The sequence below is a fragment of the Neofelis nebulosa genome, chromosome 11, assembly GCF_028018385.1.
Source record: "Neofelis nebulosa isolate mNeoNeb1 chromosome 11, mNeoNeb1.pri, whole genome shotgun sequence".
Taxonomy (NCBI): Eukaryota; Metazoa; Chordata; class Mammalia; order Carnivora; family Felidae; genus Neofelis; species Neofelis nebulosa.
Genome location: NC_080792.1, coordinates 38,422,300 through 38,445,023, shown reverse-complemented (window position 1 = coordinate 38,445,023; position 22,724 = coordinate 38,422,300). Strand labels below are relative to the sequence as shown.

At 40.5% G+C, this 22,724-nt stretch overlaps 1 protein-coding gene across 30 annotated transcripts in view; it reads left to right on the top strand.

The window, feature by feature from the left end:
* The window catches only part of DTNA (dystrobrevin alpha), a 359,115-nt gene that overhangs the window by 276,646 nt on the left and 59,745 nt on the right, over positions 1-22,724 (top strand). For 19 of the 30 annotated variants that reach the window (XR_009250990.1, XM_058692367.1, XM_058692375.1 and 16 more), the window contains 6 exons: positions 3,590-3,744; positions 9,288-9,393; positions 10,583-10,749; positions 13,152-13,276; positions 17,821-17,904; positions 19,629-19,718. Coding sequence is in view for 29 of the 30 variants with exons in the window: in XM_058692367.1 (XP_058548350.1) it covers positions 3,590-3,744; positions 9,288-9,393; positions 10,583-10,749; positions 13,152-13,276; positions 17,821-17,904; positions 19,629-19,718 (727 nt within the window). In the remaining variant the exon portion in view is untranslated. Of the gene's footprint in view, positions 1-3,589; positions 3,745-9,287; positions 9,394-10,582; positions 10,750-13,151; positions 13,277-17,820; positions 17,905-19,266; positions 19,554-19,628; positions 19,719-19,934; positions 20,466-22,724 lie in introns of those variants that run through there. The other 11 variants (XM_058692382.1, XM_058692379.1, XM_058692381.1 and 8 more) reach the window with 3 other exon arrangements.

The window sequence follows — 22,724 nt, the reverse complement described above, 5'->3', positions numbered from 1 at the left end:
GGAACTGGTTGTTTTGCCTCCACACCTACCTCCACGGTAATATTTCTGACTCACTGGCCTGCCTTAAGTCTTTAGTATCTCCCCAACATCTCCTGGACACCACCTAAATTCCTTAGAAGAGGCTAGAAGCTCTTCATATCTCTGCCTCATCTCCCACCGAGCCCTTATGTGCACCCAAGGCCCCTTGACAATGAACTACTTGAAGAGCTTGAGTGCATCATGCTTGAGCATGCCTGTGCACATCCTGGTGCTATTTCCTAAAGCTTCACTGACCCCTGATTGTCCTTTATACTTGGCCTAGAAGCCACCTCTATCACCTAAGAAGACCTAAAAGTCACCTGTGAAAGGAAGTCTTCCCTGACCCACTCCTCACTCTGGAAACCCTCTTTGAACCCTTGCTGCCTCCTGTACACCCTACTGTTCTGGTATTCACGCCACCGTGTTACAATTTATGATGTCATATGATGCACTATGTAAGCATGTCTCTGTATCCCCAGGGGACTGGGACCTCCCAGAGGTCAAAATCTATGCCCTGTCACTGACCAATTCACAAAATTGGAATATGGCCAGTAGGCTAGATAATATTAGATAAGATTAGCGTATCAATGTTACATATACTGAAGTGGATAACTACACTGTAATCCAGGGTCAACACGCTATGGCCCATCAGCTAAGAATAGTTTTCCCATTTTTAAAGGGTTGTATAAAGTACAAAGAGGAATGTGTGACAGAGACCATGTGTGGTCCACAAAACCTAAAATATTACTATCTGGCCCTTTACCAAAAAAGTTTGCTAACCCTTGCTGTAGTCTCATAAAAGGACATACCCTTATTCTTAGGGAGGACCCACGGCCGTGTTCAGAGGTAAAGGCCATGATATATGCAAATTAGTCTCAATTCAGAAAACATGTTTGTACATACATATGTACACACGGACAAGTAGATGTAGACAGATGATAGATGGATAGATGATAGAATGATAAAATAAATGGAATAAAGTGTTAATAGATGAATCTGGATAAAGGGTATGTGAGTGTCCTTTGGAGTACTCTTATTCTTGCAATTTTTTGTTAAGTTTGATACCATTTAGAAATAAAATTTTGTTTTAATTCACTAAAAAAATAAATACAAAAAAAGAACTATGTCCTGATTTTTCTGTACCTTCATTGCTTAGCACAATTTTACACATTTAGTATGTGCTAAGTGAATTTTAGTTGAATGAATCAATGAATGTAAATTCTTCTGATCTATTGTATGTATCTAAATCACAGTGGTGATTTAGAGTATGATTGGGAACATTACAGAGCAATCCCATTGGGGAGGCAGTGTCTAAGCATATGAAGTAAATGACAGAAAAAACGTGAAAAGAAATCAATAGTAAAAGTAACTAACATTTCTGTACTGCGTACTAGGGGCCAAGCACTATTCTGTGTCTTTTACATCTGCATGCTTTTCATCCATTAACTAATCTTTGAAGTAGCCTTATATTTTATTACATACACATATATTACATATTATCAGCATATTGCATAGTATATATGGCTATATACATATGTGTGTGTGTGTGTGTGTGTGTGTATATATATATATATATATATATAGTCATATAACAATATATATATAAAACAGAAAGCCCAGGACTCAGGTACACACATATCATTTTGATAGCTTCCTCAGAGTTCCCTCGTTTATTTTTAAAAACCAGAGTGGCCATTAACAGCCACGTCCCATTAATCCCAGTGACCTAGCCCTAGTTCGGCTATTGCTTAGCAAAACTTCATCAACACAAAGGGGTTTAATATGAGCTTCAAGTTTGTGAAAGGTCAGTGTTGGTACTCCTTCTGCCTTTGCTCTAGTTAGAAATGTTGTCTAAATTTTTTCAGTGGGAGATTTGAAAGGCCTAGGCGACTCTTCAAAACTGTGTCCTGCCCTAGAAATAAAGCCCAGAAGATGGTCAGGATGTCCCAATTGTAGTTAACCAACCTGTCTAAAAACACACAAGGTGTCAGCTCCTACGCTCCTATAAGAAAGTCCACTTACTTTTCCTGGGTTTCCTTTTCCCTCTTTTTATTGGAATTCTTGAGTTTCTATATATGGGATTACATAAGAGTGTTTTGCTTTGGGCAACTTTTTTTCTTTTCTTTCTTTCTTTTGCTTTTTTTTTTTTTTTTTTTTTTAAATTTTTTTTTTCAACGTTTTTTATTTAGTTTTTGGGACAGAGAGAGACAGAGCATGAACGGGGGAGGGGCAGAGAGAGAGGAAGACACAGAATCGGAAACAGGCTCCAGGCTCCGAGCCATCAGCCCAGAGCCCGACGCGGGGCTCGAACTCACGGACCGTGAGATCGTGACCTGGCTGAAGTCGGACGCTTAACCGACTGCGCCACCCAGGCGCCCCTTTTTTTTTTTTTTTTTAATCAGTTAAAATGAAACATAAGAGAGAAAATTCACCAAGTTGACAGTTGTGAAGGCAAATGAAAACAACATTAATTTTGTTGCCTGGGTGAATTTTCTTTAGCCTCATAATTGATAAACTATTTGAAACAGTAGAAATCCTTTAGAACTGGAGTATTTGAAGGAAATGAGCGCCAATTCACAGCCTCAAAACATAATCCAGCTAAAGCCTGTAATGTGCTTAACATCTGACTGCAGTGTAAAAACCATGTCCCCACACTGCATTTTGACCTTGAGACATTAAGCCCAAACTGAACAGAGGCAGCATGTTGAATTTACAACAGTTTGTCCCAACAGCTGTACCCTCCTAGTCACAGTCTCGCACAGTGACAAACTACGATAGCAGACGCTTTCATTCCCATAGTGACTTCCACAGAGGAATTATAAAGTACCTTGAGAAATTATGCCGTTAATATCACTAAGTGCCCATAGTGGCAGAAGCGGAAGAACAGAGGTTCAATGAAGACCCGGGCTCTGTCTGGGACTCTGACTTTACCTCATTGATCTTCCCCAAGGCCAGGCTTCCCCCCAACTGCGTGAGTCAAAAGACCCTTCCCTGTAAATCAAGTACGTACCTTCCACCTAGCACACTGTGATTTATAGAAAGTTTTCTGCTTCTGTGGGAAGTTAATCAAGTGTTTTCATTATGTTCTTATCCCCATTGCATCTTTCATTTTTCAGTACCTTAAACCAAAACTCAAAGGTTTTTGTGATAATATAGATGGGCAAATAGCTAGCTAGATACATACATACATACCCCATTGTTGTAGAAAATGTTCATTGTGTGTTTCAATGAGGTCAGCAGATTCCTCAGATATACAAAAATCCCTTCCATTGAGTGATGTGTGAGTTGATAATTGACCTTAAAATAAAAATGGGATATTCTCTGTCTTATCAAAATATGCTAATTTTATCCAACACAATGCTGTGTTCCAGAATCAGCTACCTAAAAGACACCAAAGGAAACACAATGCCAGGAATACTTCAGCATAACAATTAACCTTTATGTTACTCTTTCATAGAAAAAAATTACTTATTCTGCTACATTTTCGGTTATTTGCAGCAGATATGGTGCACTGAAACAGTGGGGAATATTTAAGTGATGAATAAATATCTTTCCTTTTCCCTTCCGTCAGATATTTTCTCAATGATTTCTGACTCCAGTGGGGTGATGGTCTATGGACGATATGATCAGTTCCTGCGGGAAGTTCTCAAACTACCCACGGCGGTTTTTGAAGGTCCTTCATTTGGTTACACAGAACAGTCAGCTAGATCCTGTTTCTCTCAACAGGTAGGTGGGGGGGGGGGGGGGGGGGGGGAGGGGTCAGGGGGAAGGACATGTTAAAGGAAATATCTCTCAAACAGTAGTTTTTCTTCTGTATGTTCCTCCAAGTCACTACTTAGACAAATTCTTCATGATAAACTGTAGCGCATCGTCCAGTCTCTGACAACTGACCTCTGAACCAGGAACTGAACTCAGCATACCTGGAAAATAATAATTGGTGGCTCCTGACCGTGAGCCAGGCACCATGCTAAGTTCTTTACTCGAATTGTCCAATGCAATCCTTACGACAACCCTATACCCTCGGCGTCATGCCTGCGATTATCACTGTAGGATCAAAAGGGCCGAATTGTCACTCAGCCTCGTATGAAACGTTAAGTCTGGGCCAGCGCCAAGCTTCTCCAATGTCTAGCAGAGGAAACAAGAAAGGAATCGCATACCACGTGTAACACACCATCAGGGAGGCCCAAAATATGACAGACACGGATGCCTGCATCCCCCACAACGTGATGCATTAGGGGTTCAGGGTTACATGTTTTAACTGAGGGTGGTACAAATTAGCCCAGAGAAGCTATTTAGTGCTTGAGGGTTTCTGTGTTTATACCTGTCCAGTCACGTAGAAAGTCTTCATGTCTGGCACCATTCTCTGGAGTGATGCAATGGTAGTTTACAAATCCATAAACTGAAGGTTTGTTTAAAATTTTTAAAAAATCCAAACTAACCAAGAATGTCCTCTAAAAGGACCCCTTAAATAAGAAATCAGTGCAGAGCAGCTAGTGAGAAGCTGCATTTAACTGCCTGGCTAGTAAACTTCATGCATCTGTTTACTTGTGACCTAGGAGGTCAAAAGTGCCTCAGATCCCTGCAGGTCATGGATTTATGTAGAATCACAACTGTACACAACAACCAATGAGAGATGGGATGGTTTGATACACTAAGTGCTAACTCTGCTCCCGTGTTGAGTCATCCAGACAGCCTTTCTGACCTCTCCCACTCCCCCACCCCCAGGCCAGCTTAGGTCCCTCATCTCTGCCTCCAGATGAAGCATGCTCCCCTTTAGATCTCCCTTTGAGTTGGTAACATCAGAAGGGTTCCATCGCCTAAGCCTCCTTCTACACCACTTCCTCACCCAGCAGCTCTCATCAGTCCACAAGTCCTGCTCATTTCACCTTCTAAACGTGTCTCCAGTCACTTTCCTCATCAGCACCTGTTGCCTGCCCTATTGTATTATTCTCCACCCTGGCCCCCGGCCCCTGGATTTGTTTATTTGGTGCACGCCCCATTGCATTCCAGACTATTTCCGAAAGCCATTCTCAAGAGGCATCTTCAGAGGTTCTCAAAATGCATACAGTAGTACAACAGGGTAAAACTGCACAGAGAGAACATGAAGGAGGCTTCGTTTCTTCTCATCTATCCCTCACAACACCCCATCTAACCCTGCCACTCACCTGCTGAGCAGCCTAATCGCCTGCAGGATGAATCTCCCTTTCTTCCAGACTCTGAGAGCCCTTCCATCCTTCTCCAGCTCACCCCTCTGCCTCCAGATGCAGCCTTCTATCTCCGTTCCTGCTCCAACCACTCCGTTTTCTGAATCTGTGCTTCTCTGTCTCCAATGTCCTCCCATTCCTTGCCTCCAACTCCTTTTTCTTGCCCAAACATTGCTTTCCCCAAGAAGCCTTTTACAAAAGACATAAAGCCTCCTACCTTAACCATCTTCATATCTTAAACAGGTTGTTTCCCTATCTCATAAAAGGCACATGACAAATGCTTACCATACTGAATTTTACTGATTTAAGAGTTAGTGAGTCTTGGGGCACGTGGGTGGTTCAGTCAGTTAAGTGACTACCTCTTGATTTCTGCTCAGGTCATGATCTCACAGTTTGTGAGATCGAGCCCCACATCGAGCCCCATGTCGGGCTCTGTGCTTACAGCAAGGAGCCTTCTTGGGATTCTCTCTCTCTGTCTCTCTGACGGGCCCTCTCTTGCTCATACTTGCTCTCTCTCTCACTCTCTCTCTCTCAAAATAAATAAATTTAAAAAAAGAGTGAGTCTTCCCTTTTAACTGAAATTAACTGCTAAAATACTGTGAATTAATTCAAAACACAAGTTTATTAGCCTAATTTTTTTCAGCTTCTTTACCCATTCCTCTATGGATGGACCCTTGGACTGCTTCCATATCTTGGCTATTGTAAATAATGCTGCAGTAAACACAATGGTGCATATATCTTTTTGAATTCGTATTGTCATTTTCTTTGGGTGAATCCCACTAGTGGGATTACTGAGTCATATGGTAGTTCTATTTTTAATAGAACTTTTAATCCATACTGTTTTTCACAGTGGCTGCACCAACTTAATTCCCATCAACAGTGCCTGAGGTTCCATTTTCTCCACATCCTCGCCAACATTTGTTATTTCTTGTCTTTTTGATTCTAACCATTTTGATAGGTGTGGGGTGAAATTTCACCGTGGTTTTGATTCGCGTTTCTCTCATGATTAGTGATGTTGAGCATCTTTTCATGTGTCTCTTGGCCATATGTATATCTTCTTTGGAAAAAATATCTATTCAGGTCCTCTGCCCATTTTTAATTGGATTATTTGGTTTTTTGGTGTTGAGTTGTGTAATTGTCTATATAATCTGGGTGTTAACGCCTTATCAGATGTATTATTTGCAAATATCTTCACCCATTCTGTAGGTTGTCTATTTGTTTTGTTGATGGTTTCCTTTGCTCTGCAGAAGTTTTTTTACTTTGGTGTAGTTCCAATAGTTCATTTTGTTTCTTGTTTCTCTAGATGACTTTTTTTAAGTTTATCTATTTTGTGAGAGAGAGAGAGAGAAAGAAAACTTAAGCATGCACATGTGGGGGAGGAGTAGAACGAGAGGGAGAAGGGGGGGCGGGGAGGGAGAGAGAGATAATCCCAAGCAGGTTCCACACTGTCAGTGCAGAGCCCTATGTGAGGCTCAAACTCACCAACCATTGATATTGACCTGAGCCAAAATCAAGAGTTGGATGTTCAACTGACTAAGCCACCCAGGCACCCTTTGATGACTGTCTTTTATTTTAATACAACCTACCTGTTCAATAAGATTTATATATGATGTTACCACAGCACAAAGTTCCTTTTGAAATATCTTATAGACTGTCTTATTCCATAATTTTCTTATATATCCTCAATGATGAAAAATTTATATGTGTTGAAATCATAATAGCATTTTTGGAGACTTCCAGGAGTGATTTTCAGCCAGTCTCATGATCAAAATGGATAAGATTTTTTTAAGTATAAGAAAGAGGCAACACAAATATAAATAAATAATAAGACCAGTTTATATTTGTGCTTCATAAACTGGCTATAACAGCAGTTTGAATGATGAAATTCTAAAATTGTTTGCATTGCTTCATTGGAGAAAGTACAAGCCATTCCAAGTAATTATTTTGAAAGACAGGATTACTTCAGATACTACAAATTGTGGTAACTTCTTTAAAAATGTTGTCTCATTACTTATACTTTACATAAATAGCTTTTTTTAATGTTTATTCATTTAAAAAAAATTTTTTTTTAACGTTTATTCATTTTTGAGACAGAGAGAGACAGAGCATGAACGGGGGAGGGTCAGAGAGAGGGAGACACAGAATCTGAAACAGGCTCCAGGCTCTGAGCTGTCAGCACAGAGCCCGACGCGGGGCTCGAACTCACGGACCTCGAGATCATGACCTGAGCCGAAGTTGGCCGCTTAACCGACTGAGCCACCCAGGCGCCCCAATGTTTATTCATTTTTGAGAGGGGGAGGAGGGGCAGAGAGAGAGGGACACACAGAATCCAAAGCAGTTCCAGGCTCCAAGCTGTCAGCACAGAGCCCAATGAGGGGCTCAGACTCACAGACCATGAGATCATGACCTGAGCCAAAGTCGGACACAACCTACTGAGCCACCCAGGCGCCCCTACATAAATATCTTTTAATAATAATGTTACCACCCTATAATACTTAAGCTATCTAGTATTTTGAGGGAAAGCTACCATTGTAACTATCTGCTGATAAAAAAAATTAATTAAAGAGTACCAAAATATTTTGTGTGTGAAACTACAAGGACTAGTATCAGATAGGTGCCTTGAAAAGGTATGATAGTTCTTCACAACCGATTTCTTATCTAAAGATATAAATCTATCCCTGGGCTGTCTGTTCTGTTCCATTGATCTAAGTATCTATTTTTGTGCCAGCAATACTGTTTTGATTACTATGGCTTTGTAGTATATCTTGAAATCTAGAATTGTGACACCTCCAGCTTTGTTTTTCTTTTTCAAGATTTTTCAAGATTGCTTTCTTTTTTGGGGGGTTCTTTTGTAGAGAACATATGGTGACCAGAGGGGAGGTGGGTGGGGGGATGAGTGAAATAGGTGATGGGGATTAAGAGTACCATCATGTTGTTTTTTAATGTTTATTTATTATTGAGAGACAGAGAGACACAGAGCGTGAGCAGGGGAGGGGTAGAGAGAGGGGGAGACCCAGAATCTGAAGTAGGCTCCAGGGTGTGAGCTGTCAGCACAGAGCCTGACGCGGGGCTCGAACTCACAAACTGTGAGATCATGACTTTCGCCCAACCAACTGAGCTACCCAGGCGCCCCAAGAGTACCATTCATCTTGATGAGCACTGAGTAACATATAGAATTGTTGAATCACTATATTGTACACCTGCAACTAATGTAACACTGTGTGTTAACTATACTGGAATTAAAATAAAATTTAAAAAAAACACAAGCAAGCAAACCAAAAACTACCCCATCCATCTGATATTACAATTCAAAATTTCAAATAAAATAGTGATTTTTGCATATAAACCTGTTATTTTTTGTTATTCATCCTGCTATAATATCATGTATTCATATAACTTCTTATTTTTGTCATTTTGAAGGAAATTTAAAATCCATTCCTTTTCCATATCAGAAAGGACCAGGATAATGCAGACAGATGCAAACTGAGTTAAGAGGAAAGATATATCAAGAAGGGAAAAAGAATTTTTGAAACTGTAGACTGTTCTAACAGCGAAGGGTCACTCCCTCCTCACAGGATTTCCTCCTAATCTTGTATGGCAAGAACCATTCACATTAACCATGAAGTATTTAGTACTTACAGAAGTGGAGAAAGTTTAGAAGGGAAGTTGTCCTACAAATGTAGAAGACCGAGCGACTGCTATGGGAATTGTGGCTTTACCACGACTGGGTAAAGTTGTAGAGAGCAAGTCTACTCTTTGTCTTTCCTTACCGTTTTCATACTGCCCCTCATACACAAAAGCGACCCTCTCAGAATTGTCGCTCTCCCTATGACAATATTGACTCAGCCTCAATGGAGATAATCCAGTCCTATGTGTGTTTAAGTGTTAAAGCAACCAATGGTTTAAATTCAGAACTAGCTCTTTAGGTATTAGACTATATTCTCGTTCTTCATGTATTAGAGGTTAATGGAATGTCCTCTTTCTTTAGTCGCAAAGGGCATGTACACAGCAGGTAAATTCACATTATTCTCTGTTCTAAATTTTTGTGGGGTTTTTTTGATGCAGAAAAAGGTCACCTTAAACGGTTTCTTGGACACACTCATGTCCGACCCTCCCCCGCAGTGTCTGGTCTGGCTGCCCCTTCTGCATCGGCTGGCAAATGTAGAAAATGGTGAGTAGTTACTACTGAGCTACAGCAGTTTTTAAAATTATTGAAATTGTTCTCTCAAGTCTACAGTTATTAAGCCAAGGTCGCTTAGTCGTTTTGAGTTTCGAAAGACCCTTTCTCCCTGATCCGTAAGGCATTAGAGGCTCACTGCAAAATTAGGAGAGTCAATTCCATAAACTCATTAAATCTCGCTGTGTGCCTCTCACTTACAAGTGGAGTGTGGCTGTAGACTGGCTCTAGCCGCAGAAGAATTTCAATAATGAATATAACATTTTTTAGTATGATAGCGTTATGTTTAGGCATGACCTTCCAATACTGGTATTCATGGCATTGACTGTTCCTGGGCACTTGGACAAGAATAGGTGGAGGAGATGGAAAGAAATTAGGTTATGGTACCTTGCTCTTCTGTAGTTATACGCTTCAAATAAAAGCTTTCGGTGATTGTGGTTACATAAATAACTTGACCAAAGGCCATTGCTTGGTAGCATGTAGACAATTACTTGGATCTGATTATTTGTTAGCTTCAAGTCTCAAGTATTTTACCTCACCTGCTTTATAATTCAAATTGTCTGCCAATGAGAGTGAAGCGTCTCTCGAACTACCTGAATTAGAACTGTATTCAGATAATTTACACATCTCTTTGGGCATCTGCCTGTCCATCTGCCTCTCAGGAAAGAAAAAAAAATGTTAAATGGAGGCAATGTCACTCATGAAATAAGCCCATTAGCCACTCCATTATTAAAAAAAAAATTCCATTCTCATCCAGTGTTTTTGCTCTCTACCCATGCGACAGTCCGTTGTGTTCATCATTGTACTTCTGAGTCTTCCAGCGAGCTGTGCTAGTCTCCTAGAGACAGAGAGCAGTTTGGGGGAAAGACGGGTCAGTTTGGGGAATTTATATTCTTGTAGTGTAAGAGATGGGAGTAAAAGAGCAAATGGCATTGCATAAATCTGGTATTAAAAGAAGACCTATCCTCTATCCCATTTCATTTCCTCCACCTTCCACACACATGCTTGAAAAGGACAGCGAGAGTCCAGGGATAAACATGATGCTTCTCTCAGGCAAAATTGACTATCATCTGAAATCATGGCACACAGCAAAACAATGCAATTCCCATTCGGCTGTACTTTTCCTTATTCTGGCTCATACTCTGATTTGCTCATTTTTTTCTCCATTTACTACCCCCCTTAGTCTTCCATCCGGTGGAATGTTCTTACTGCCACAGCGAGAGTATGATGGGATTCCGCTACCGATGCCAACAGTGTCACAATTACCAGCTCTGTCAGGACTGCTTCTGGAGGGGACATGCCGGTGGTTCCCATAGCAACCAACACCAAATGAAAGAGTACACATCATGGGTAAGGCCAGGTCCAGTCAACACACACTTGGCTGCATGAGTGTCGCTTAGAATGCAAGAGAACATCAAGGATGGGGAGAGAATTAAAGAGCAAACCTACCTTCTCTAACAGTCCTTCCTTTCCTTTCCGTCCCACCCCCCACCTCCCTGGGATGTCTCAATTGTTGTATCTGAATCCAGGGTCACTTCCTAAGACTTAAACTATAGGAAGACTCAAACTATGTTACTTCTTGGAATACAGACAACTCAGTAATGGGTTAGATAACAACTGACCAAGCACCTTCTGGAACATAATTTCTTTTTCACAGTAGGTTAAGGCTCTTTCCAAGTTTTGTTTTATTTTGTTTGTGGGAATCGCTTAAAAATTATTGTTTGTTTCTTTTTTTCTTGGTTTCCGAAGTTCTGTTAAGTGCGCGACTAGAGCATAAAGGAAAGACGTGTGAGCCACGCGTCTTTTTTTTTTTTTTTTTTTTTTTTTTACTTTTTTGGAGGAGGGGAGATTGTGTCTATATGAGCAAATCATCTTTTTGTAGATAGTGTGAGTGACCAACTTGCCAAAAATGACTTGTCAGTGTCTGTCCATGTGATGGATGTGTGGGAGGAATTTGACCCATGAGCTTGCTGTTCACGCAGTTTAGTTGGCTGACCTGTGTCTCAGTTACACTCCAAGATCAGTTCCCCGATGTTGTTCTTTGTACTTCTGTGAAAGTATTGCTGTATATATGGGTTGGTTTTTGTTGCATGAACCATCAGACCTGTCAACCCCTCTTGGAACAGTTCTGCGTTAAAAGAAAATGCAAACTTCTTTTGAGTTTTTTTCTATATTTTCTGTATTTCAATTAACCTATAGTCTTTATTAAAGAGGAACTTACTGTTCTTTTTTTATAAAGGAGGTCTTCAGAAAATGCATTTTAAATCAGAATGTTCTCTCTAGGAATTATTATTGGGAACCAAGATTCAGTGTAAATATATTACTTTTTTTCTAGCATCTGTCAGGTTGTGAATTCAAGGCATCACAGTGATTCACTAAGGCATCGTCTACTGAGGGCTTTATGCCAGTTCAGATGCCACCTCCCACCGTTGGTTATGTCACATGCTGAGGATGGATATACTAACACAGATCATGAAATACAATTTAGTGCAGAAGATAGGAAAAAACACTTTCTATTTTCTTATGGTCAGCATCCTGCCAATTTTCAAACTTGCTCTATCTCAGATCCTGGAGGGCTAGTGTTCAAAGACTAAGCATTTTTTCATTGTTGTTTTATATAAATACTAAAGTCAGTTTGGGAGTCTCTTTCTTAGGGATCGTGGGCTCTTAAAATTATATGGCAGGGCAATGTCTTTCCAAAGTAGAATCAGTCTCCTCAAGAGGATAAAGAGGCTCCAGTGTTTATGGGGGTGAAGGGCTGTTGCTGTGGCTGCGTTTTAAATGTTCTAAGAATTATATCTCCTAGCAGAAGAAGAGGGACTTCTTAAATGCCCCCTATCACTTAGCTTTTAAATAATGAAGACAAAAGTCACTTCATTGTATTGCCACTTCTGGGCTCTGTGTGTAAAAGAAAGCGACAAAGTTGTAAGTGGCTTCTCACGGAAAGGAAAAGTTGGCATAAAGATTTATTGAGTGTGATAGATTCTTTTTGATAGATTTGGCTGGAAGATTTTAAGATAAACATCTTACTGGTCTAAATGAAAAAGAGCTATCATGATGCTCTGGAAAGAACATGAATTTTAAACCCTAAAGCCTCAAATTGAAGCTCCACTTTTACTTTTTACTGGATGTATCCAGCCACACCTGAAACATTTTGCACCTGGATGCCTGTGAAACCTTCTGCTCATCTTCTTACGTCCACTCCTATCTCCTCCCAAATCATTTTCTGTTCTTAAGCAGGAGCAATCCTTCTAGAATCACCTCTGACCCTGTCACCTCTATGATTTAAGTTCTTTCATTGTCTCCCTCTGCATCTGAGATAAAGACCACAGTCCTTGATGTGGCATAGAAGGACTTCAGTGATCTGCCTTCTGCTTTCCTCTCCAGAGTGGGGTCTCTTCTTCCTCCATCTGGAATTACCTTCTCAATCCCTTGAGTTTTGATCAGAAGGACTCCTGCTGGTCCCTTGAGTCCCAGCTCAGATGTCCTACGCACAGTGACTGCTTCCATTTATCACAGCATTTGCTAACACTAAGCAGCAGGAAGCAGGTACTCTGGTGGCTTGTCCCGGCACTTTAGTCCCAGCACTGAGCCAACTCTCTGACTTAGAGTAGACATGCACAGAAGACTTCATGCATAAACCAGTGAATGAATGAGTGAGTGAACGAGCATCTATTGTGAGAGCAAATCATCTCATAAAATACTACGTAAATATTAGTTATTGTCACTTCTACCTTTCTTCTCCTTTCCAGAAATCACCTGCTAAGAAGCTAACTAATGCATTAAGCAAGTCTCTGAGCTGTGCTTCCAGCCGTGAACCCTTGCACCCCATGTTCCCTGACCAGCCTGAGAAGCCACTCAACTTGGCGCACATCGTGTGAGTATCTCTGCCCTCCAGATGAAAAGATGTCTTTCGTCATTGACACATGTCCACATACATACAAGGCAAATTCATGTTTGTTGTCAGGGACCACATTTTACATTTTAATTTTAAAAAAAAGAAAGTGAAAATAGCGTGATTATAATTTTTACTCTAGGGGTATACAGTACTTCTGTCTTGATGTGCAAGTAAAGTATGCAACACTAATGTAAATCACCTGTAGGTGGAAAATATTCAAAAAGCATCATTATAAAATATAGATGTGAGAGAGTTTTTCTAATTGAACATTAACAATCAATGGAATTAATTTTAAGAAAACTTTAAGGCGCACTAAGCCTTAATATCATGTGTGCTTTGGGTCCCCAAAATAAAAACTCTTTGCTGCATTTATCTGCAGAGCCAGTCATCTTAAAGATGTCAACAAATCTAGAAATTGTCATTGTCTTATCCTAAACTACACAACTTTAGAAGAATCATGACCTGTGCGTGGGAAGGTTGAAGAGGGAGAGTTGGGTGGTAAAATTCATCAGAACATCCAAAAATAGACTAAAAAATTCTTTCTCCAAAGTATTTGTGAGTTTGGTGGGTAGAGAGTGGGCTAGGAAAGAGTGCTACCACCCATTCTTTCCACCCCCCAGAAGCCTCATGCCTTGGAGCCTCTCTCAGGCCTGCATGGCCAGATTACAGGGGAGGCTGAAGTAGAAGAAAATATTTCTTCCTTGGTGTTATCTTGGGCTGAAAAGAAGAAACAAGCATATCGTCTGCATCCGTGCCCAGTTAGGAATTATGTAGTCAAAGGTATGTCAGAAAGGCTCTAGAAAAGGTGGTCTCCCCTCTATACACACTCCTTTTTGTTTTGCACCATTCAGCAGGACCTCCTGCACCGCAGGGCCTATGTTTGCCTGTTGACATCCAGAGCTGAGCTGATTAGACCTATCAAGATTAGGAATCCACCAGGGCAAAGTCCATGCTTCAGGCAGTTCAGAATATGACCCATTAAAGATGCCGTGATGGATGCGACCTTCATGAAAGTAGTAACTCTTTCCTCTGATGGACCTAAGCAAATACCATCAAATGATTTGTGCTGTGACATGTCTATGGCTTTATGTAAATACTACAAGGCTCTGTCTGGTTTGCTCCCAAGTGTGTTTTGAGGGTTCACTGCCTTCAGCAATACACACAGCCTGGAGGCTTTTGTTGCGGGCATGGGCTAAGCATCCAAAAAACTAATGTAAGCCAATTAGGTAGAATGTGGTTAACTTATTTTTGGAAATTTTTATCCTGAAAATAAGCCTGAAAATAAGCCAGGGGTAAATAAATCTGGGGAGTATCCCAAAGGGCCAATCACTTGCAGAAAACGACCTCGTACGAGCTGTTCTTATTAAGATCTCAACTGTTCTTCCCATAGCCAGAGACAATCACTAAGTTTTTAATAAAAGAATAAAACTAAGTGAGAGCAAGTCTATGCTGTCTGACCTCTGCCATAGAGTCATTTCCTACCAGCCTGGCTAAGAGTTTCACCCTAGAGAACAACGTTCAATCAGAGCTGATGGGTGTAAGGAAAATAGAGAGTGGATGTGAACAGCCTGACTCTAAGAGCTTTGAAGTGGAACAGAATTAGGATGCTTCCTCCCACTTGGAGACAAAATTAGGAAGTGAGGCAGAGTGAAATAAATTTCATGGTCAGTCACACTGCAGTATTACCTAGCACAAAGCCTGTACCCCGTCATGCTCTGGCCTTGTGTGTGTGTGTGTATGTGTGTGTGTGTGTGTGTGTGTTATTTAATTGGCTAATGAGTAAACAAACTTTTAACCTTAATTTCTGATGTGTTATTCAATGAACTAACTGAGGGCAATCTCTGCACAATTTGAGTTCCTTGAAGAGTTTCAGGATTCTCTTAAAATTCTCCACTAATATGCCTTTTTCTGGAAAAAGTTCCATATATTTAACCAGATTCTCCAAATAGTCCTCGAATCAAAGTAGTGATCTATACTCACTGATAATATATTTTTCCAGGGTGAATGTCTCAACTTTAAAATGCAAATTGTAGAAAATATTTCATTATTGAAATAACATACAAGAAATTTTGCACGCAGAATGCCCAATCTATATTAGACCAGAATTTTTTTTCTGTTTTTAACTTTAGACGTTTTTCTCTCATTTACTATTCAAATGTCTTTTTCCTAAATAGATACCCATGTCTTTTTCTTTTTGTTTTTTGGATAGGGGTATCTAAGACTTCTAATTTTAAAATATGCTGTTCATTTAGCTATTCTAAATTATCATAGATACATAAGGCTGCTTAAGTGGTGACATTTTGGTGTTTTGGCATTTGTTCTTAGCTATTGTATTTCTTGTCAATTTTACCATGATTAACAGTCTCTATTCTATTCAATTCCTTGCTGCCAAAAGTGATACCTGGTAAGTAGTTCAATAGTCCCCTGTGTGCTTATAAAGACTTATAATCATAAGTGGTTATGAGACACAAAACAAGTGAGTAACATGAGGCCACTTTAAAGGTAATTCTGCCTTCAGCTGAACACTTTCCATTCACAAGACAAATGCCAATTTTATAAAAACGTCCTCTGTGAAGGTCTCGTCCACAGGGAAAAGTTTGCACTAGATCCCTGTGACTTTATCTTGTGGAGCTATTTCTTGTTCATAAGAATAAATACGTTTAAAATTCCCAGCGTGACCTACTTATTAGGTAAAGTAACTTCTCATTTGACTATGGAGGAAATAGGAACCTCAGTTCCTTTGACAGCCACCATTTGGTGCCAAGGTTAGTTATAGTTGTGTCCCAAGTTCAACATTTCCATGATGAACCTGAAACATGAAGCCATTCGCTAAAAAACTGCAGTTTCAGCTTTGCGGTGGCCAGGTTCCATAGAGTAAATTTACTAGGCTCGGTAAAAAGCATTCCAACACTACTTGTTTTCTCATTTCCTGGAGCTAGAGCACAAAGGGAAAATTTAAAAAGACCAAAGAAAACCAGAAACGTGGGTCAAGTTGATAGTTTCAAACTTCTTGCAAAGTTAACAATGCAGGTATTTCATTCTTCTTACTGTTTTAAAATCTGATTTACCTAACTTTTCAAAAATCACATAGGACATTTGCATAAAATTAACATCCTTCTTACGAAATGAAAGTGTTGTGCTCAAGGTAGAATTAGTTTAAAACTAGCCTCATGTGGGCCAAGACACATCCTAGATAAATAATGCAAAACGCTAAGATAGTCTTCAAAACTCCAGCTAATATATTTACAGTAGATAAAATAGTTAAGCGCTATTTTGACCTCATCCAACAGATCATGTCTTTAAAAATCTTAGAATACTGTTTAGCACCAAGTACCGGGAACCAAAATTTCAGTGAATTTTTGCAAATAGTGCTGTCAAAATTATAGCATCGCGTCCACTCCCATAAACGCACTGAGACAAACAAGTCTACCTTTTCCCCAGGATCTCTGCATTGTGGAATCCAACACCAGCTGGTTCCCTAAGGTAGAAACTAAACCATTGCAAATGTGTCTCTTGATCAAGCCAACACAACTAGATTCTGTAGGCTACTGTGATTAATATCTAGTGTTCAAGAATTCTGCACCGTCAAACTCAAACATGGAACTACCCTGAGATCAAATGTCCTCTGACTCAAAATGATGCCCTGCCTCATTATCCATATTCTGAACTCTCAATTCCATCTCATAGAGCATATTCCAGCGAACGTAACATAAGACTAAAAACCACTTGGAGATGAGACAGGCAACTCAGCTCTACCACTTTGCCTGAACCAAGACCTTAGTGATAGGGACAGAATGCCAGGCGATAATGGAAAATACCGTTGGAATGGCAGACCCCGTGTAGTCGGAGCTTGAGGCCGTGTACAATTCTGAGAAATACTGAACCCTATTTTCTTTCTCTCATCATATGAGAAGAACTGAAGTTTATGGGATGCCTTGCACTATGTGCCCTATTATACGGAACATCCAGATAATAGAAACTCACTAAACCCTGTGGTGTTTGACAGCATCTTCACATAGAACAAATAGGGCATGGTATGCTTTTGCAACTGAGTCGCTCCAGACCAGGTATATTGAGAAAGGGCCATTGTCATGCGGAGCACAGGAAAAGCTTCTGAAGCCTCAGGAATCCTCTGCTTTCCAAGAGGATGTAGATTCTGCTTATCATTAATTTTTCAGAGCTTCTCCTTTTAGAAGACAGTGGATCTGAAGCTGCCCCAGAGTCCTTGCTCCATTCAAGCATGTGACTCAGTGAAACAGCAAGACTCAAAGCTCACGGATAAATATTCCTATGGCATCCAGAGGTCTTCCTCCTAATTGTTAATGGACATTCCACGTTTTCAAGGAAATGTAACTTCCCAGAACACTTAAATAATTTCAGTGCAAAATACAAAATTTTGTGTTGATCCTGGGGATGATAGATCTCTGATCTTTGCAGCCCTTTTCCTAGAGAGATGGTGGATAGTTTTTAACTTGTGACTTTTACTTGTTTTAACTTTCCACCCACACTGTACTTCATTTTAGGCCACCCAGACCTGTAACCAGCATGAATGACACCCTCTTCTCCCACTCTGTCCCCTCCTCAGGAAGTCCTTTCATTACCAGGAGGTAAGTTCCCATCTTATTATGAAATAAGCCCTCTCTTTGGTAATGACCCCTAATTCTGGGTTAAGAAAAATTTTCTAATGTAAGCCAAGTGTGGAAGATGACTGTTTGAAACTAGTTTGTAAATATCTGTCACAAGTTTTCACTTTCGCTCATTTGGGTGCTTTAGAAGATGACTGTGATGGCTTTTGGGATTAATGTCACTTCTGGTAACTTGCATTTACGATTCACCCACAGTAGGAATGTGGGATATGTTTAAGTTTTATGATCAACACACACGTATTCCATCTCGTTGAGAAAGTCACCTTTGTATCACTTGGAATGGCCCATTTAAGCCGGGGAATTGGAATTTCAAGATGCAATGGGAAATTTATTACGTACGTTCTGAAACATGGTATAATCTCATTTCAAAATTTGGTGAACTCTGGAGTTCCTGGGGCTAAAAGCTGGAGATCAAACTTGGAAGTATAGTTTCCACATAAGTGATTTCAGGGATTATAACAAGAACTTTTTTAAAAGGGTCTCCTGTTTTTTATACAAAGATTCACTCCCATGTGAGCAAAGAACAGGTGAAGCAAATACTTCTCTTAGAGCTAGCTTGATAAATACGCAGGGTCAAGAGATACTCCAAATCATTTGATCAAATCTCACCAGTAAAGTACCAGGAACTTATTTTATCAATACATGGAGAAGGCTCACAGGAAAGCAGAAACAAAGGTAAGGAAAAGTGGAGTGAGTAATGAACCTAAGATTTCAAATGCCTTTCAGCAGGAAAAAAAAAAAAAAAAGAAAAAAACAACCTCATGTTTCATAAAGCAAACATAATCAGCCTTTATCCCTGGCGAGGTTTCTGAAGTACCAGTTTCACTGTAATATCCTGGTACATTCAAGTGAGGGTTTGCAGACAATGAGACTCAGAACACTGCTGATTTTTTCCCCTGAGTTCCTGTATTTGCCCATCAGCAAGAACGGGAGATGAAGATGTTCCCCATAATTGTAATTAGAGTAATAAATAGAATGTTGTAGTTGGCGGTATTGCCCCCCCCTCTAAATTAAGCAGGTCTGTAACAAGGGGAAATGAGGATGCACTTGAACTGCAGAACACCCACAGTGAAATAACATGGTTTAGGCGCTGTGTGTTCCTTTAAGCGCTCCTTTTCAAAGCCACAAGCATATTCAACCATCTTTTCCAAAACAAAATCATAAACTGTAAAATCTGTAAGAGACACAGGCCTGTACATCTATCTAGGGAAGATCTGCCATGATGTTAAGAAAGATGTGCTTTTATTAGGAAACCCTGCATTCTGCAAATGTCAAGCAGAGGTAGACCCCATCCTTACTGAAGGTCGTTTTATATCATTTCAGCTCGGACGGTGCTTATGGTGGATGCGTCTAGATGGATAACATGGCTTCCTCTCCTCTAAAATATCCCTATAATATACTTTGAGCTGTTCTGGTTCCTCCAGGGTGCGTGGTACCCGTTAACCCAAACTATGATCATTTCCCCTTTTTCCCATTTTCAGTCCTGTTGGAATGTTCTCTGTGAACCACAGATAACGTTGTTTAAAGATTGCAGTTCTTTCTGTCACCACGGAGGTTAGCCTCTGGTTTCTGTTTTGAGGGTGCTGTTCAATAAAGCTGTGTACACTGAATGCCTTTCCTCTCTGAGTGGGCCTTGCTCTGTCCGTGGAAGGTTTTAATGAGGTCTCATTGTTTGCACCCCTCAGGTCACCTGAGGGGATAAGTGCATCCAGCCCTGTGGCTGAAGAGCATTCGCTCATAAAGCTGTATGTAAATCAGCTTGACCACGGCTCACGGTCAGTATCCCAGCGCTCAATCACTAATCGTAGTTAGTAGTTCCATAGCTAGACTGCTAGTCATTCTCCTCCATCACTAAAATCCTCTTCTAGTATGTCTTAGTAGAGATATAGAAGTCTTCCAGGATTTCATGAGATTCCGTGGAGAATTTTCAACTCGAACTGGGCTTCTCAGCTCTTTCCTCTCTTTTCTGCTTATGTTAATTGATTTCACAGCCTCATACCCGTATACATGAGATGCATATATATGAAGAGTACCAAGCTGATCTTCTTCTTTGGATGAAACTCTGCTTTTGTATAGTTTGCAAGACCCCAGTTGGTGATTTCTTAGATTCTTGAATCAAAGAGCCTCTTGGAGTGATCTTGAGCACTAATGGCCTAAGACTAGGACAATGCCACATGGCTGGACCATATTGTAGTAAAAAACTTGAGAATTTGTATCCACTATCCCAACTAAGTCTGGACCACTCTTCCCCCAGGTCAGGCAGTCTGATTCCTATTTTATATATATATATTTTTAATGTTTATTCATTTTTGAGAGAGAGAGCACAAGCAGTGGAGGGACAGCGAGAGAGAGAGGCACAGAATCTGAAGCAGGCTCCAGGTTCTGAGCTGTCAGCATAGAGCCCGATGCAGGGCTCAAACCCATAAACCACAAGATCATGACCTGAGCCGAAGTCAGCTGCTCAACTGACTGAGCTACCCGGGTGCCCCTGATTCCTATTAAAGTAGCAATTTAAAAACGAACTTCATGCTCCCAATGCTTAATTTCTATCACTTGATAAGGCTGGTTGGTGACCCACTGTTTATTTCTTAACCACGTCCATACACGAAGGTCGATGGAAACCCATCATGCCAAATGTAGGCATAAATTATAGGTCCTGTTCTTCCCACAACTGGAACTGAACCAAACAGATATGACCTAGAGCTCTGCCCTCACTCCTGCCCAAACCCAACCGCCCTTTTTAAAATCTAATAAAACCTAAAACTTAAGCAAGCAAGGACGGCACTGGTCAGTGTTAAGGCAGCATTAAGAAATTAGGGAGCTTTAGCACACAGATATTTTATTTAGCCTGAGCTTTTGGCCTTTCGCATTGTGACAGATTGGGGAAAGATAAAGCAGGACAAGGATGAATTGAAATCACCACTCCAGAATCCTCTCTACAAACCCCTGGCATTACTCACCTAGAGTCCTTTACAAGCATACCATTTTGATCTTCAGAAGGCAGTAGGGTATATCTTTGAAGTCTTTTGACACCCTAGCAATACACCTCACACAGATTTATGAGTGTGTATAGCTCTGGTTACCACCACCATCTGCCACAGCCCCCGGTTCTTATTTCCCTTTCTAGCTGTGCACTTGATTCTCTTTTCCCTTACGTAAAAGAAAAGAGGAAATTCTCAAAGGCGCTCTCCCTTAAATGTTTGATGTCTTCGTGTGTGTGTGTGTGTGTGTGTGTGTGTGTGTGTGTGTGCGCGCGTGCGGTTAGGTACAATGTGGGCCAAAGGACCCAATTCATGGGCTAATTCACCTCATGCACTTTTGTGATCGTAACTATATCCCTAAACCTAGATTATTTTCTCATAAATGCGTCATATTTAAGGGAAAAAATGTTGGATCAGTGGAAGTCTATCATCACCACTAGGAAAAGGCTCCAGTAGCCATGTATGGTGTGGCGGCAACATTTTCTAAGCTTATGAAACATAGACTGTCATTATTGTAAGTAGTACTGCCAGGCCCAAAGGGTCCCTTCTCCCCTTCACCACCTTCAGCCCCTGCATATCTACTATCTTTGCTGGCATCATGCCCCCTTTGTAAAGTCCCAATCACCTTGTCAAAATCCTTGCCTCGTTTATGGGAGAAAGTTAGCCAGGCCTTTCCCATGTAAAATAAGTTTCTTTACTTATGGCCATCTTTTTCATTAGCCACAACAACATAGTAAAAGTTTGAATGGCTACGTTCTTTTACCTCCAATTTTAGAACCATTTCTTAAAGGTCTCACGTACATTTTCACAAATGCAACCTCTAAATTAATAACTGCTCACAAATCACTTTGTCCGTTATATATGTAGCCAGATCTTGTCGCTCTCCCAAATACCAGAAAATTGCTTGTGATTCATAGAGTGTGTCAAACACAATCTAATATGCTGGTTTCTGGTTTGTCACAATGACATTTGGTTAACAACTGATACTATATTAGACTCAGTTACGTGCATGGGGAAGGCACACCATCCACCCCAACCCCTCCGCCAATCTGGATTCTTCCCAGTGGAGCAGCATTTGTGAGATTTGTGTTGGTCGACTGATTGGTCAGTTGGTGGATTGGTTTGGGTTTTCAACCACAGAAAGGCTAATCCACTGTGTCCTTTTCAGTTTTTTTCAAACACTTTGCTTATCCTAAGATTCTTTGCCTCACAACCCAGATTTGTGCATCAGACTTAAAACAGTCACACTAAATTCTAAGCATTTGTGCTTTGGTAATCAGAAGTGAATTGAAATAAAATCGAGGCATTGAATTGGCTTCTGAAAATCAACGTTTTCTCCATGGTTCATTTTTTTCTAAGATTAAAGCCCATCCTTTCCAGTCAGGAAAATAGATACATTTATAAATCAGCATCGTAAAATAGACAAACTTATAAGCCGACCACCCTGAAGGTTTCTTCACTCTTTTTCACTCTTTATGTTGTCTGAAATTTCATGAAATTTGAAATAATTACTCTTTGAAGTTAATTCTTTATTCCATGTAGCCCCAGAGCTCCACTAATGTGCTGGTTTTATTTTCAAATTGGAAGTACACTGGTCTTTACACTCCACTCTGTTTCCGTACAAAACTATTAGTGTGTGATTACACCTGCAGCCACCTCCCTTCCGCCCTTCCATAACCTTTATTCTCTTCCTGCGGCTGCTTTAGTTCTTCTCTGTGCGCTCCTTGCACCCAGCAAACTTTTCTAGATGCTCTTTTGGCTACAATGCAATTGACACAGCTTGATGAGACTCTGGGGGGA